Raw genomic sequence first — 15,336 nt, forward strand, 5'->3', positions numbered from 1 at the left:
TAACAATACTTTGGGGTAGGACTGAAAGAACAGTCTGCCAACACTGACCAACTGCTCATCAGCCAGTTGCTGTTGCCCATTTCTGATACCACAGAGGCTCAGATAACAACAACAGCCTTGGAAATAAGTGAATACACGTTTAAGCTGCACTGAGGTTATCACATTAGTAATGACTCAATTACAAGCAGAAAAACCCTAAGGCTGAAAAAAAGGAAACCAGTTCTTCAAATGGTTACTTGAGGCAGGCTCTGTCCTCACAGACCCCCGTGAAGGAATGGACAACTTTACAGCAGAAATAAACATCTGGTCTCTATAGCTATTTTCTGCAGTTGTGACAAAAGTTAGGGTAATTTTCTTCAGCCCCCCCCCCCCCCCCTTTTTTTTTTTTTGTTGTTTAAATCAGCGGTCCCCAACCCCCGGGCCTCGGACCGGTACCGGGCCGTGAGAATTGAGGCTCAGGTGTGAAATGTATGGTTTTCAGGGTTTTTATCAGTTTTCAGCGTTATTTTGTTATCGTTTTTATCGTTAACTCTGTTTCCTGGGTCTTTTCACGTGTGTTATGAATAACTCTTCTATTTTTCAGTACCGATACTAGTTTTATTTTGTTGTATTTATCCGCGACACCTTAAAGGCCGGTCCGTGAAAATATTGTCGGGCATAAACCGGTCCGTGGCGCAAAAACGGTTGGGGACCGCTGGTTTAAATTACATTTGGGCATAAAGTTTGGATTATACGGTCAGCAACATGCCAGTGTTGTTCACTTTTCATTCTGGTGTGAAAGTAAAACAAATAAATCAGTGGCCCTGAGAGGTCAAAAGGCACAGCAACCTAAGAAAACACCGGAAAAGCGAAAAACACTGCAAAAGCACACAAAATACAACAGAAGAAAAAAAAAAACGTGCAAAAGGTAAAAAAAAAAAAAAAATCTATAGAAAACCAACCTCAAAAAACAAAAGAAACGCAACAAAAGTGTTTTTGGGGAGACGGACCAGCTGTGGAGGTGACAAACTAACAGTAAACAGCTAAAAGCAAACATGCATCTACAGTATTTTATGAATATGTGATTAAAACACATACTACCCCTCATCTTTTTCCTCAGGTCACAGATAAACCCTTTGTTTCTTTTAAGCATCTCTCAGAACAAACCTTTTACTTCCGCAGCTGTTCCATCACAATACTGTGTCCCTAAAAACATTTCGTTTTTGTTCAGTTTTGTGAGATTCTCCCCCCCCCCCCCAAAAAAAAGACTTCCATTGACTTGTGTGTGATATTTTAATTTTTCTATTGGTCCTAAATGTCAAATAGACATTTTACTATTTGCTGGTGTTTCCTTAAGTATATGTGTTTGACCTCTCAGGTCAAACGTAGTTTTAATGTTAAAACTTTTAACTTTGGACTCTTCTCCTCTCAGCTTGGCTCCTGCCAGTTACAAAATACAAATACGCAGCTTTAATAATATTATTTTTTAATAAGTGCACAAATTTTAAGTCATGTTTTATAGCAGAGCTTCTGTGTCCACTTTGTGAAGAAATAAATCCCAAAAGAACCCAATATGTATGCTGACATTTAAAAATAAATTACCCTTCCTGTAAAGCTTTACATTATTGTCAGCTATCAGTCTAACCCCAAGTATAGCATTGTGTGCATGTAAATCATACATTATTTTGCTATAACAATCATCCCAAACCAATCAATCTCCATCCATGTAGCCATGTAAAATACTACATGATCCAACACCACAGATCATTTCAACATTAGCCAGTTTGCATGTGCTTTACTGAAGGTCTAGTTTGTCATTTATAACAAGGGAAATAAAGAAAACTAAGGATCCATTTACACTGATAACTGATAAATACTTTACTACAAATATAAATATACACTACATAATCAAAAAACTGGAATGTGAGTACATTTTGAAATCAGGAGTTCCAACATAATGTTCATTTGTCCACTTACAATAAGGCAAGCGTTAGTCTGACATGAGGGGATATTAGCCGCTATTTACAAGGATGCTACATGGAATTAAGCTATCGTTACTTCCACAGATTAACTTACCAAAAAATGTTTTCTTTAATTCAAAAAGCAACCATTGTGCAAGTAAGTGCAGTGCTGAGAACGTTATGAGACATCCTTAATGTACAGATGCACATCTGTGTTTAATCTGGGACAATCAGAAAGGGTGAAAGGAAACGAGAGCTTTGTGATGACATGAGTGCATGAGAGTGAGCGCGAGTGAACAGTCATAAGCACTGGCAAACCATTTAAAAAGGCTTTGTGTCCTTCTCTCTTTAAGGCTTTTGAAGGAACGCAGGCAGCACTCAGCTGTACCTCGATTTAGCTGGAGAAAAATTCAGCACGTCAGCATTAAGTGCTACATTAGTTTAGAGTACCTGTCTAGTACCCAAGAGCCTTTGTGGTGGCAGGAAATCAATTTTTACACCACAATTTTAAATATTTTCCAAAGAAAGCGACGCATATCTAAGAGGTGGCATGCTCCTGTGCTTTTTGAAAAACTCATTTGCACCAGCATGACGTTAGGGAATTTAACCTACAAAGCTAATGCTAATCACATCTCAAACGGTAACGCAGCTCCTCGGAATGGTGGCGACAGGACTTTGTGGCTGTCGGCGCCCGTTCATATGAATGTTTCCAACTTTTCCATCCTTCACCTGAGACGATGAGACGGAGGCTTGGTCACTGATGTCACGCAGCTGCATCAAATGCCCTGGGAGATATTTTATCAAGAGATTTCCTTCATCCTTCACGGAAGCGCCTGTTCTATTAATTTTCACATTACACATTTATTTAAGGTAAAATTGACATCAACAGAGCCCCGCCTAGTGACAACCTACTGATGTAAAACCTCCTGAGAGTGATTTAAGGCCAACTAGTGAAAGAAATCAGAGACAGAGAGAGTCATTTCAAGCATCCAGCTCCACACACGTGACACAGGGCTATATACAGATGGTATGCTGTGATATGCAGTTTGTGGGCCACACTAATAAGCAAGGGAAGTTTTCACAGGAATGGCTAGTCAGCATTTTAGTGAAACACATACAATTCAAGGCCAAGAAAAAAGAAAAAGGAAAAAAGGACCTTTGTCAAAAGAAGCAATCAGATATACTTGAATGTAAACACTGATATCAATACCATTCGTCTCTTAGGAGAACCTGTTAGAGCACATGCACACATGTACACGCACACAGCCCTCGTTGTGCTTAGGGTGGCGTTTCAGATCAGAGCATCAAATCAGTCAAACACAGTCTGATGTAAGACTGATGGTGAAATTAAAGAAAAGATTGTTATGAGAAGCAAAAAGAATGTGGAGGGCTGCACGCACGCACTCACGCACGCACACACGCACACACGCACACACGCGTTCACCGAGCAGAAGCCTGGCTGCAGCTGAAGATCTCAGGCGTGAAGGGGAGCTGTACTGTACAGAGGGGTTTCCATGACATTAGAAGAATGGGCGGAGCAAATGAAGGGCCAGTGGGGCCACTGTGTAGAGGCCTTGGCCAATCAGCGTGGGGAGAAGCCTGTTGCTAAGCTACAGCCAACCACCTGTGTCATATCCCATATCTGTGGAGACAAACAGCCAACAAGAATGTCAGGACAGATAAATGTGGATGTGAAGTAAGGAAAACATGAAACAACACAAACTCCACAACAGTGTACACAACACCCAAGACAACAGGCTAGAAGGTTTTCAAGCAAGGCAGATATTCAAAAATGTTGAGACAATATATGCAAAAAGTGAAAACATGAACTTTCTAAAGCTTTGATTGCATTAATATCATCACATATGACAAAAAAGTTGCAAATGTTTGCTAATGAGAATCTAAAACCAGAGAAATTTAAAGGATTTTCTTTTCTTCTTGAAAATTCAAACATGTTTTCAAGTGCCTTGGCTCAATGCCTCTCTTCCAATCTCAGCATCAATAGTGAGCAACATTAGTAAACAGTAGCTTAGAATTGGAATGCAATAAAAACAAATATCAAGAAACGGTAAGCTAACATTACTCAGAAGAGAGCATGTTTTATGTAAGCTATTCAGACATTCAATTTATAGAGGGACTGCTTATGTTTGGCAACAGAACACTGTCTCGAACATCTAGTAACTCAATTAATCATTTAATTTATGTAGTGTAGATATGTCCCAGCTTGCTGGCTAACCACATCTGCCTTGCAAATGTTACCGCTAGCGAAAGGTGTGTGGAAATCCTAGTAGCTTACCAAAAACCATTGGCAGCTAACACCATCCATGACAGTAAGTTGTGTATAATGTGGTACTAATTTTAGCCAAATATAAATAATTTAATGGCAAAATGCAGAGATTTATAGCTATCATTCGTTTTCTACAATGATAGCCAAAATTAGTGGGGTTACTTAAGTTACAGCTTGGTTTCTTATTCTTCATATGCCAAATCAAATCTGTTGTTAATTTAGTCATTCTCAGGTTTACAGTATATATACTGCTCTCTCAGCTGTTGAGACAATAGCAAAACAATTCACATATCATACAATACATCCATAAATACAACAATACAATATTAATTACAATCATTAATAGTTCAGTATATTATGTGTTGCTCTTGCTAATTAGCCACCCCCACCATTAGCTAATAACTCCCAGTTCTACCATACACATATGGCCATGTCCAGTTTTATAAAATCAAGATGTCCAAAATACCAAACTCAGAGGTAGTCTGTGAAACAATGGGTGACGTCATGGTGGCCATCTCCATCTTTTACACACAGATTATGATCTAAGGTTTTTCAGATTTAACGGAGATCTGTTTTGGAAGGAGGATGAACATGACATAGCTCTGCACAATGTCACATGTAGTGCTGGTTTTAGCGGATGTGTGAAATCAGGAGTCCAATTAAAAGCAGTTTTTTAATGATATTTTTAAGGCTCTAATTCAGATTAAAAAGGTTTTGCATGCTGCTTTTTATAATGCTGAAAGGTTTTATAGGACTGCCTGTAAATATGAATGTTTTCATATACAAAAAAAAAATAGGTAAAGCTAGATTGTGGGCTTGATTTGCTTTGGGTTGCATTTTGCTTCAGAGGCTCTGTGCTTAACACAGCCTGCTCACATGCATGAATTATCTGGTATCAAAGAACTGTTGTTGACCTTAACAATGCGGTCACTTCCACAAGTGACCATCAGGCCTCTCGATGGATCCATGTCCATGTGAGCGATGTTGTGTTTCCCCTCGTGGAACGTGGCCAGCGGTGTCCGACTACACACACAATGACAGCATTTCATTACTTTCCCTCACTAATCTGGTAAAGGGGTTATATAATGTGAATACTACACAAAATTAAACTCACTCTTCTTCTTTGATGGTTTCAAAGCAGGCATCACACACCCGCACCGGGAACTCAAAGCCCATGATTGGAAACGTAGAGCGTTTGGAGCTACATTTTCCACACACGGCCTTGCCGCACTTCCTGCAGTGGTGCTGCACACAGGAAACAAGCTCATATCACATTGTGACTAATGAGGACATCAAAATGCTAAGGACACAGGCATGAGCAACCTACCTGTCTAAGTCCCAGGGTCTTAGTGTCCCACATCTGTTTGATATTCCAGAAGAAAGGCTGCTCACACTTCTGACAAGAGTCGCTGTCTAACCACTGAGGCGCCTGCAGACAGACAGACTCGAAGGCTAACATTACACACACAGAGACACTCGAGCAGTCACACAAGGACTAAGATGAAAATACAAAGGAGCGACTAAACTCTTTACCACTGATAGCAACAATCTAATACTAAAACAGTGCACACAGAGAAAACTGGCTTATGATTCAAACCTCTTCTCTCTGCGTGTCCATGTTCCACACTGCGATGCCTCCATCAGCGGAGCATGACACCAACTGCCTGGTCAACTGGAGGTAACGCAGAGCCTGAACGCGCTCGCTAAAGGAGTCAAAGATACAGACAAGACAATACATATCTTAACAACTACAACAATAGTGGACAAGTGTTCACCTGGTGGACAGAAACACCGGTGGAAACGATTTTCTTTTTTACTACTCTTGTATATGACTGATGTCACTAACAAGGGATATGATCATCTCAGGGTACGACGACAACAGCCTCACTTGCTGTTCAACCTTTTGCTTGTGAGTGCCAGCAAATCAGATGAAAGTTGGCTTAGAGGGAAAAGGAAGAGAACTAAAACAGCTTGCTTCACAGAGTTTATGAACTGAAGGCTGCACCACGGCCAAGTATAAGCTGTGTATGGAAACCTATAATAAGCAGAACAGGCCGACATTGATATACAAGTAAACTGGAGGACAGGATAAGGAAAAAAAAGATACAGATCCACAACAGGGTTTAAGACCTGTAGTGTGTCATAACTCTCAGTTTATGGGTGTCTGAGAGATAAATGTCTGCAAATCCTGACAGGGAACAACGGGGTCTTTTGAGACTGGCTCTGATAGGCATCAGTGTACATGGGCTTTGTGGATAATTCCTGTACCTGGGAGGTGGTAAAATATGGATGAAGACAGGAGATAAAAATGGTGACAGTGCCTGGGGAAAGCTGCAACTGACACTAGGCGAGACCTGCCTTTGACAAGAGGATGCGGTTACAGAGTGTACTGCACATAGACACTGCTTTGAAAAGGATAAAAACAGGGACGTGGAGTTTTATTCCTGAAGAATTGTTCACATATCAACATCCCATTTTGCGAACTCACTTTGAAGTTCCCACATCTTTGACAAAAAGCAGAATGACAGCAAACTGGGATCCCATGCCTGAATGTAGCGACACTATAACTTACTGATGCCCCTGCAAGAGCAGTGTTCGTCCTTTGCGGCCTCCGATGTCCCACATAATGACACTGTGGTCGGAGGCCCCTGAGAAGAGCAGCCTCTGGACTGGGTCCCACCACAGCGCTCCTACACTACCTGGATGCAAAAGAAAACAGACTCATTATACGTGTTTCCATCTTCTGCCAGGAGCTCAACGGGACACAGGATCATGGTGCGATCTGCTGGCTCCACCCAGTGCCCGCTGGGAGAAATGCAGCCAGTTCCAAGTAACATTTTACAGCACGACTCTCTTAATGACTCCAGCTATAATTTAATTATTTTGTCTAATAAGCACGCACTACCACTATAACATATTACATATTTCTGTGCTATTGAGCCAAATGAAAGCCACATAGAGCAACTTCTAACACCAGTAATATCAGCGATGACTCTGACATTACATCTGACCTTTATGTTGTCTTTTCCAATTTTAATGGAACATAATCTCCATTAAATATTTGGGGCTTGTGCACAGTTGGAGCCCACCTATTAATATGTATCACCATCTGTCCAATTACCATGTGTAACCATGAGCACCAGAGCACAGGTGCAGATCAAAGAGAGCAGTAACAAGATTCAGACTGGTTTAATGCAAGCGTTTGTATTTTTAGGTTTTCTAAAATCGTGTGATTTGCCTGTTCCACCTGGCTATACCACAGGCAACATGTTTGAGGCTAAAAATAAATAAATAAATAAATAAAAACAGGCTCTGAAAGGATCACATATTTTACTCAGTGCCTGGTTATCAAAAACCCAAAGAAGAACACAGGGAAGTGTTTGTCTCACACAGCCAAGTGTCTCGGCAGTTCAAATTTGTTGTGCGATCCATTTTCTTGGCACAGCTACAAGGACACTGAGCCCCTTGACTGCAAATCTCATCTGAGTCACAGATCATCGTTTGCATTTGCATCTTGATACAAACTGAGTCATTCTCCCATCTAAAAAGCCTCAAGTGGCCACTGAGTGGTTCTGATGAGCATGAAAACATTGCAGCTGCCAAGCCTCAACTAAAACAAGCAGTTACAGGAATTTGTAGAGCTGCAAGTGAGAAGGCATTTTCCACCAACACCATCATCATCAACCAGCCAAAACAAAACTGCTGTTGAAATGAGAAACAAAGGTCTGGCTTTTGCAGCTTAGTGCTATACTCGACATGATGAATTTTGCCTCTTAAAGGCAAACAGCAGCAGTAGTGCTGTAAACTATGACGTGTTTACATCTTCCGTTAGCGCCACTTCTGTTTTTTTAAACTTTGTTGATCATTCTTTCCGTTTACCTGCCTGCTGTGAGTGGACATGTTTCTTGTCATTGTTTCTGAGTGGACTGAAAGAAAACATCATGCAACAACAGGTCAAACACAAGATGGCACAAACAATGCAGCTCCACAAACAGCTGCTGACAGTTTAGTCTGTCATCTAGCAGTGGGATCTGATTGTCTGGTTCTGCTGGAGGTTTCTTCCTGTTAAAAGGGAGTTTTTCCTTCCCACTTTCGCCAAGTGCTTGCTCATAGGGGGTCATCTGATCGTTTGGTCTTTACCTGTGCAAAGTGAACTAACTTAGCCACCCCCTCCCCGCCTCAAGGAGCAGATCATCTTACGTTACACGGGGAGACGTCTCTGCCTCACTCTCACTATAGCAAACTGGTGTTTTAAGCATATGTAAACATGGTGAACTATTGTGTGAGACCAGTTTTCCTGAGAGGAAGAGAAATGGAACTTGTTTTTGTGCCAGCTGCAGCTGTCATAGAACAGGAAGATTACATTCCTGGTGATATGATATGAGTTCTGGAGGGGATTTTGAAGCCAGGCCTGTATGATACTGACAGCTGGTGCGGTTCCTTCTGTGCAAGCAGCTGCGTCACTTACACCTCCAGGAGCAGCTTCCCGTACTGGTGCTGGGGCGACCAACGGTCAGTGATTGATGAGAGATTCAGCTCAAGAAAAACACCAACTGTTCGCCATAAGTCACTAATTTGGAAGTTTTTTGTTTGATAACTTCCAAATTAGTGGGTATCACGAATTAAATAATGTGAATCAATGTGAGCTGATACTGACGTTTTAGTTTCTGTATAGCTTCTATGCTCAATACAATACTTATATCCCAATATATGAGCACTAACCTTACAGTACCATATAGGAAAACAACATAAGCCAACGTTTTTCCATTTTTTCTCCTGATCCAGGTCTCCTTGATGTCTAACAAGTTAATAATTATAAGATTGTGATTTACATTTTCAAAATCTCAACCACACTTCTGTTACATGAAAGCTCTGTGGTTTTTGATTGTGCTATAAGCTCTGTTACAATGAATGACTTTAAATGTTTTTTAGGACATATATAGACTAGAAAATCTAGTCAATACAGTTATCGCTTCATTTATCTATACGTTTATCCACCGAGATCTCCAGACTGCAAGATGCTCTTAAAGCTTGTGGATGCATATTAATGAGAGATAACCCAGAACTCCCCTAAAAAGTCGCAAACAAGAAGGACCTCGAGAGAATATCATCACACATGAGAAATTGGTAGGAAAAAAAATAGCTCTAACAAGAAAGAGGGCAGGAATTATGTATTTAATTGCTACATAAATGTTGGTATTTGGTGCCTGTTTATCAAGGAAGCAACATTTGTGTGTATCATGTATGCCTTTACCTTCATGACCCTTCAGTGTAGTGATGGTGGAGTACGTCTGCCTCTCCAGCTTCAGCAGAGTGATCTGTCCTGAGTGGTCGCCTACGAAGGCGTGCTGTGTCTCTTGATCGTATCTGAGCGAGGAGTCAGGGCTTGAACTGGCTTTACATGTTACTGTACTCTAAATGCGGCACAAACAGTGAATAAAGGATACTGCAGGCAGGAGGCCCAGGCAGTGAAGTAGTGTCTCCCCAGCATGCTGCCACTCTGGGTGCACATCCAGCTCACACTCTTATCATGGCCGGTACTCACCACCCACTCACTCTCCAGGGAGAAGACCATATCTGACACGCGGTTCTGGTGGGCTGCAAAGAACAAATACATAATAAGTGCTAAAGAGCAACAATGCATGTAGATGACAAAAAGAAGACTTTGCTCTCTTTATGTCCTGATCCAATCACAGGTTCTGCTTAGTGTTCCTGTAATCCACACAAACGAATCCTTTCAAACAATTTGCAGTCAACATCTCAGCCTTTGCAAACAGCAGGGGCTCAACTACTCCTGTTGTACTGTATTGTTTCAAACTGGCCAACAGCTACATTCAAATAAATCACAATACATCCCACATACTATGTGCCCATGTGTAGGTTTTTCCAAGTATATTGAAAGCAGCACTGATTAATGGCAACAGAACATAAACTAACTATAAAGTGGACAGAGGAAAGGTATTATAAGAATATATATGGCCTACTTTCACAACATTAACCTGTGTTGCAATTTCAAGGGCTTCTGGTAAGGTTAAGATTTCTGGATCTTTTATTCCAGATGTTTTCTACACCTTCTCTAAAAAGGAAAAAAATCTTTCCAAATGACCTGGGTGAGATGAGTGAAATAACCATTGTGTGCTTATTTAAATCACTGAAAAAATAAATATGGTGACTACAGCAGCTTTAAATCAAATCACTTTATGTCACTAATCAGAATAATTGCCTTGCCGTTGTTTTCTTCTGTTAACTAGTAAAGTTCACATGTACAGAACTGAATAATCAAGTGTCAGTGTTACCAAATCAAAGACAAATAAAATAAAAAATAGTCTCAAACTCCTCTTCTGAGCCTGAATTATGGAATTAAATTGTGTGTGTGTTTTTTATAGACGTCACAGTGAAGCTAACCTTTGGAACTTTTGAATGTAAAATGCCATAACCTTCTCATTTATTACTGCCATTATCTTTATGGCTGATAGAAATGTAAAACATCACTGATAAAGTTCAGAAGGGAGTCATATTTGCCTAATCCAAGTGCACATGACCACATGACTAATTCTCTCCGTTACTATCCATTTTGTATTTCCTGTGTCTGTATTCCTTTTTACTGCATTTGTCTTGTCTGCATAACTAGAGGAACATTTTTATCCCCTAAATCCATCTAGCTTACTTACTTAAATCTGTAATCTGTGGGTGACTTGAGTGCTGGTGATGTAATGGCTATTACATCTATTATGACTAATAACGACAAATAAGAATGTCCTCACCAGGTCACGGTGAACACGCTCACATAATAAATGGAGCACAGACTTTGCTAAGTAATTAAACTGAAGTCCAGAGAGGAAAGATTTTTCTAAAATCATTCTTTTACAAAAATTTAGAAGCAGACTGAACACGTGCTGGCATAAAGGACGTTAAAAGAGGTCAATGTTCTCTCGTGTACAGCTCTAAGGAAATGAACACTGCCTGCCAGTGATGATGCTAAACTGTGCATGGCTCACAGCCCTCGTGTATGTTTAAACTGACTGTGGCTTTCTGTCGCTGCCGGTCAGGCTTGGCAGCTTGATTGTGCTACGAACGGTAGAAACCAGATGGACCATTATAGTGGTGACATGTGCTGGCTCAAGCCTGCTGAGGAGGATAAATAGCTGCTGGTACAGTCACAGGAACAAGCAACAGTGGCAGTATAACAGCAGATGAAGATCACAGTGGAACAACAGTTTAAAGGTGCCTGTGTTACAAAGCAAAATAATTTTCTGAAACGCCTTCCACTTGGATCTATTAGCACAGTTTAAATGTGCATTTGTGGAGGGCTGACCTTCTGACTTCTTATTGCGATGAAGAAATATTTTGTGGGTGATGCTATTTGATAATACACCGGTAGTTTTCAAACCACATGTCATCAGTTCTCTTTTTGACAGCTCATTTGCAGCATCTCTGCAACAGATGACTCACTCAGGCTAAGGGCTGTTGACATCCCGGACCGGCTGAAGCCATGGCACATTTGTAATACTGTCTTTTTCCTTCTCTCTTAATCAGGTGAGTCATGCACCAACCAAGAAAGTTTTCAATTTCATTTCCTCACTTATTAACCTCCCAGCTGTCAGTCAGGGCCTTTGCTGTGTCATAGTGTCCACTAACCGGAAACTGACAAGTTCTTTTTTACAAGCTTTTTGAAGTTTGAAAAGGGAAATGGATGTGTAAAAAGTACAGACAGAGTGAAGTAGCAATCATTTGACAACTTTTTATTTGGGGGGAGGGGCAACCAATCTAAATATCAACAGTACTGATGCCAATGCTGATATTGGTATCGAATCAATACTAGGATCGATATTTTAGTTTCAGTGGCTCTTCCATGTTCAGTACTTGCTCTCGTTCATCAGAAAGTAGACATGTTTGTGCAAACACTGCTCCTCTCACATAAACGCATGCTGCTCCCCCTGTGTGGCTGTTCTGTGACTGTCAAACCACACAAAGTGTGTTTTGACAAGTCATTAGCCGATACCCTGGATAAGCCTCCTTTCTGCAACTTACAATGACCAGAATTTTTAAAAATGGACTTAATGTGTTATTCATTATGACCTGAAATGAATAATTTAGGCCATAAAATCATCAGGAAAGTTTTCACACAAGTCAAGGCTGAGGGCTGTTGTCCCATAGACTTCTATACGACCGGAAGACCTTTTGACCTGTTCACCTGCCAGGTAATGCCCCTGGTTGCTATTAAAAAGAATGCAGTTTTAAGGCACTTCATCATTGCCTTCGATTTTGATATCATCTGTGGTTTAATAATCCACCATGTAGAGTTAGGCCTTTTAATTTAAGTCGAATAACTCGCTGATTAGCCTCGTACACTCAAACTGGACTCTACTTCTTCTATTAATTTTCTTATCTCATGATCTCACCTGGATACGTTTTCACGTGGTTCATCTTGTTGAAGTCTTCGGAGATGAGAAACTCCTGCAATTCGAGCAAACAAACGGAAATAACTTCAAATTAAATAACTCTTCAAACCCTCTAAAGCCAGATTCAACAAAGAAAATATGAAGCCAACGTGTCTGGGTTAGCTGCACTCACCACAATCGCCCCATTGTCCTGGCCTATGAAGATGCGTCTGCTGTCGTGGTGATACGACATGCAAGAGCATGGAGCTGGAAAGAAGTGAAGACATTCACAGTGAGCGGGAACGTCACACACAGGGGGTTTCATTATATGGCTGTAAATGCAGTCAGAGCAGGGGGGTAATGGATGAAAATAACTGTCAGCAGTTTCTGAATATATTTGTTTAATTCTGACTTCAGCTGTAGCTTTAAATTATTGAAGGATTCAAATTAGAAAAAGGTTCTTTCATAAAGACCAACTGCTATTAATTCATGCCTCTTTTGTTGTGAGGACAGGAAAGATTGCATCAAGATGAAATCGAGCAGTAGATGTCATCCCTCTAAAATTCCTCCCTGGCAACATCGCCGTCTCTCTAACTTCAAAAATGTGCAACACAGACACGTTCATGAGCAGTGCAACCCTTCTGTCATCAGGAAAAACCTCAACCTGATCTGATTACAAAGCAGCAGCGATAAAAATGCACTCGTAAGAAACGCACGAAGATATATGAGAATATGTGATCAAAAACAACATTTGTGGCACTCTTGATTCTGCAGCAGTTAAGTACGTGGCTAATGGGAGAAACAGCCATGTCAAATAAAATCAGTAACTGATGACATTTCAAAGTAGTCTCACCCAAGCGTGATACAGCGTTACTTACAGGAGACTGTATGGTAGATGCTCGGCCAGTACTGACCACTGTCTCTCTTCAGCCACACACGGATGGTTCTGCAGGAATATGTCACACAGGTGAACATTTAATGTACTCTCCAGTGTTCAGTTAACTACAAGCAACGACATTCTCATTCTGTGCAGGACGTATTTTATGACATTCAACTTAACACCTTCCATGGAGGAAAGTACTCTGTACCTTAACAAGACCTGACTGTCAGAAGTAATATTAATACCAGAAGTGATGCCGACTTCATGCTTGACTGAGATCACAAATAAAACCACATTTTAGAAGAGGTGACTCAAAGCTAAACTTAGCATTAAACCACTTCTTGGATCTTCTTTTGGCCTGCTAACATCTGGAACCTGATTTTAACAAAAGCACTTCTAATGCAGATTTGGTTGTGATTCTTTCCACTGTAACACCTTATGACTCAGTCATTAAACGTGCCATTTACATAGGAAACTGGGCAGCTTTGCGGAATTCTTGTGTACTGTTGCATCTTCAGCACTTTTCATTTCAAGTGCAGTCAAAGTACGCTTCCCACAGCCTTTTTCTTCCATTAAAAAGGGAATTCAGTCAGTTTCACTTACTAGCAAGCAACGTGTCTGCGAGGAAAAGAAAAACAGACATGAAACACAGCGTCTGTGCAGCTTTCTTGAAGGAACCCGTTTTAACACCCCACAACTTCTCCTTTTCATATGTACTGTATAACATTGTTCGTATTAACTGAGTTCCCTTTACTCTGAAGGCGGATGTAGTCTCTTTTTAACACTTGTGACCAAGCATGCATTTTCTAAAATCTAACATGTCTAAGTGTGGTATTTAATGTCCACAAAAAAAATTAAAAAAAAAATCACAGCCACTTCGATTACTACAAAAATGGGTTCCATTTCGACAAATAAATCCTCGAGCACTTGAAGGCATCATTTTGACAGTAATGTTTACTGTACTCGGTAGCAAGCTAGCTAGCAAGCACAACATTGCAAGCAGTTTTAATATCTTTACACATATTAAGCCACGAGTAGTAATAATAAACGGTACATACTGAACAAAAGAAGCTTTATTTTTACATTTCGTATTAGGTCCATTACTATTATCCAGAGATTTTCCGGATTGAACTCAGATTCTGAGTGTATTTCTATCCCCACACCCTCCTACGTTCTCCTCAGCTATTATGAAGCCTAGAAAATATATATTCTCAAAGCGATACACGTTGCTTATTATCTTTATTCTGTCCTTCTTAAGCCAGTGCACCAGGTATTATGAGTCTAAAGACCAGTAAATATACCGAGCCCCCGCTAGCTAGTATTAGGCTACACTTAGCTTGCCTGGTAAACATACCTGTCCTCGCTAACCGTGATTACTCCATCTTCTTTGGGTATTAAAACGGCTGCATTGACAGCGTCCGAGTGTCCCTCGATCTTGTTCAACAGAACCGGTCTAGCTGTCTGGGGCCTCGAGTGAATCTCCGCAGCCATGGTTTTAACTAGCCAGGAGTGTTTTCCTTCAGCTGATTTTCCTCCTTACTCGCCAGTAAAGGAGGATCAGCTGACACCCGGAGCCGCTGTCGGGATCACCGTAATAACGTGAGGAATGCGACCAACGAATTCAGACTGTGAATTTTATAAATGCTGTATGAGAGACTATTTGGTTTTTCAAGATGCTGGATCACAACACAAGCAACCAAGTGCCACGAGACACTAACTAATATTGCTGAGTTAAACCAAACTATAAGTAAATCACATATAATTCCCTTTCGTCTGTTTAAACGACTTTTTCACGTAATAGGGCCACCAACAATTACAAATATGTGTTCAATGACAGGGACAGTGACA

At 40.7% G+C, this 15,336-nt stretch overlaps 1 protein-coding gene across 1 annotated transcript; it reads right to left on the reverse strand.

Annotated features, from left to right (window-relative positions):
- Window positions 1–1,832: 1,832 nt before the first annotated feature.
- On the reverse strand, window positions 1,833–15,263 carry wdfy1 (WD repeat and FYVE domain containing 1). Its single transcript, XM_082502269.1, has 12 exons — window positions 14,843–15,263; window positions 13,487–13,554; window positions 12,802–12,875; window positions 12,630–12,684; window positions 9,675–9,825; window positions 9,482–9,594; window positions 6,800–6,926; window positions 5,825–5,930; window positions 5,555–5,656; window positions 5,342–5,472; window positions 5,142–5,250; window positions 1,833–3,582 (listed from the first exon to the last, which is right to left on the reverse strand). Exons 1-12 carry the CDS (start codon window positions 14,977–14,979, stop codon window positions 3,523–3,525), a joined length of 1,233 nt encoding a protein of 410 aa, XP_082358395.1. The 5' UTR covers window positions 14,980–15,263; the 3' UTR covers window positions 1,833–3,522.
- Window positions 15,264–15,336: the final 73 nt, after the last annotated feature.

This window comes from Aulonocara stuartgranti (genome assembly GCF_965226115.1).
Source record: "Aulonocara stuartgranti genome assembly, chromosome: 14".
Taxonomy (NCBI): domain Eukaryota; kingdom Metazoa; phylum Chordata; class Actinopteri; order Cichliformes; family Cichlidae; genus Aulonocara; species Aulonocara stuartgranti.

Coding starts and splice junctions, on each gene's coding strand:
- wdfy1 (XM_082502269.1), bottom strand. CDS start 14,979: ATGGCTGCGGAGATTCACTCGAGGCCCCAGACAGCTAGACCGGTTCTG. Junction 5,931..6,799: donor CTGCTCTTGCAGGGGCATCA/GTAAGTTATAGT, acceptor TGACTCCTTTAG/CGAGCGCGTTCAGGCTCTGC. Junction 5,251..5,341: donor GAAACCATCAAAGAAGAAGA/GTGAGTTTAATT, acceptor TTGTGTGTGTAG/TCGGACACCGCTGGCCACGT.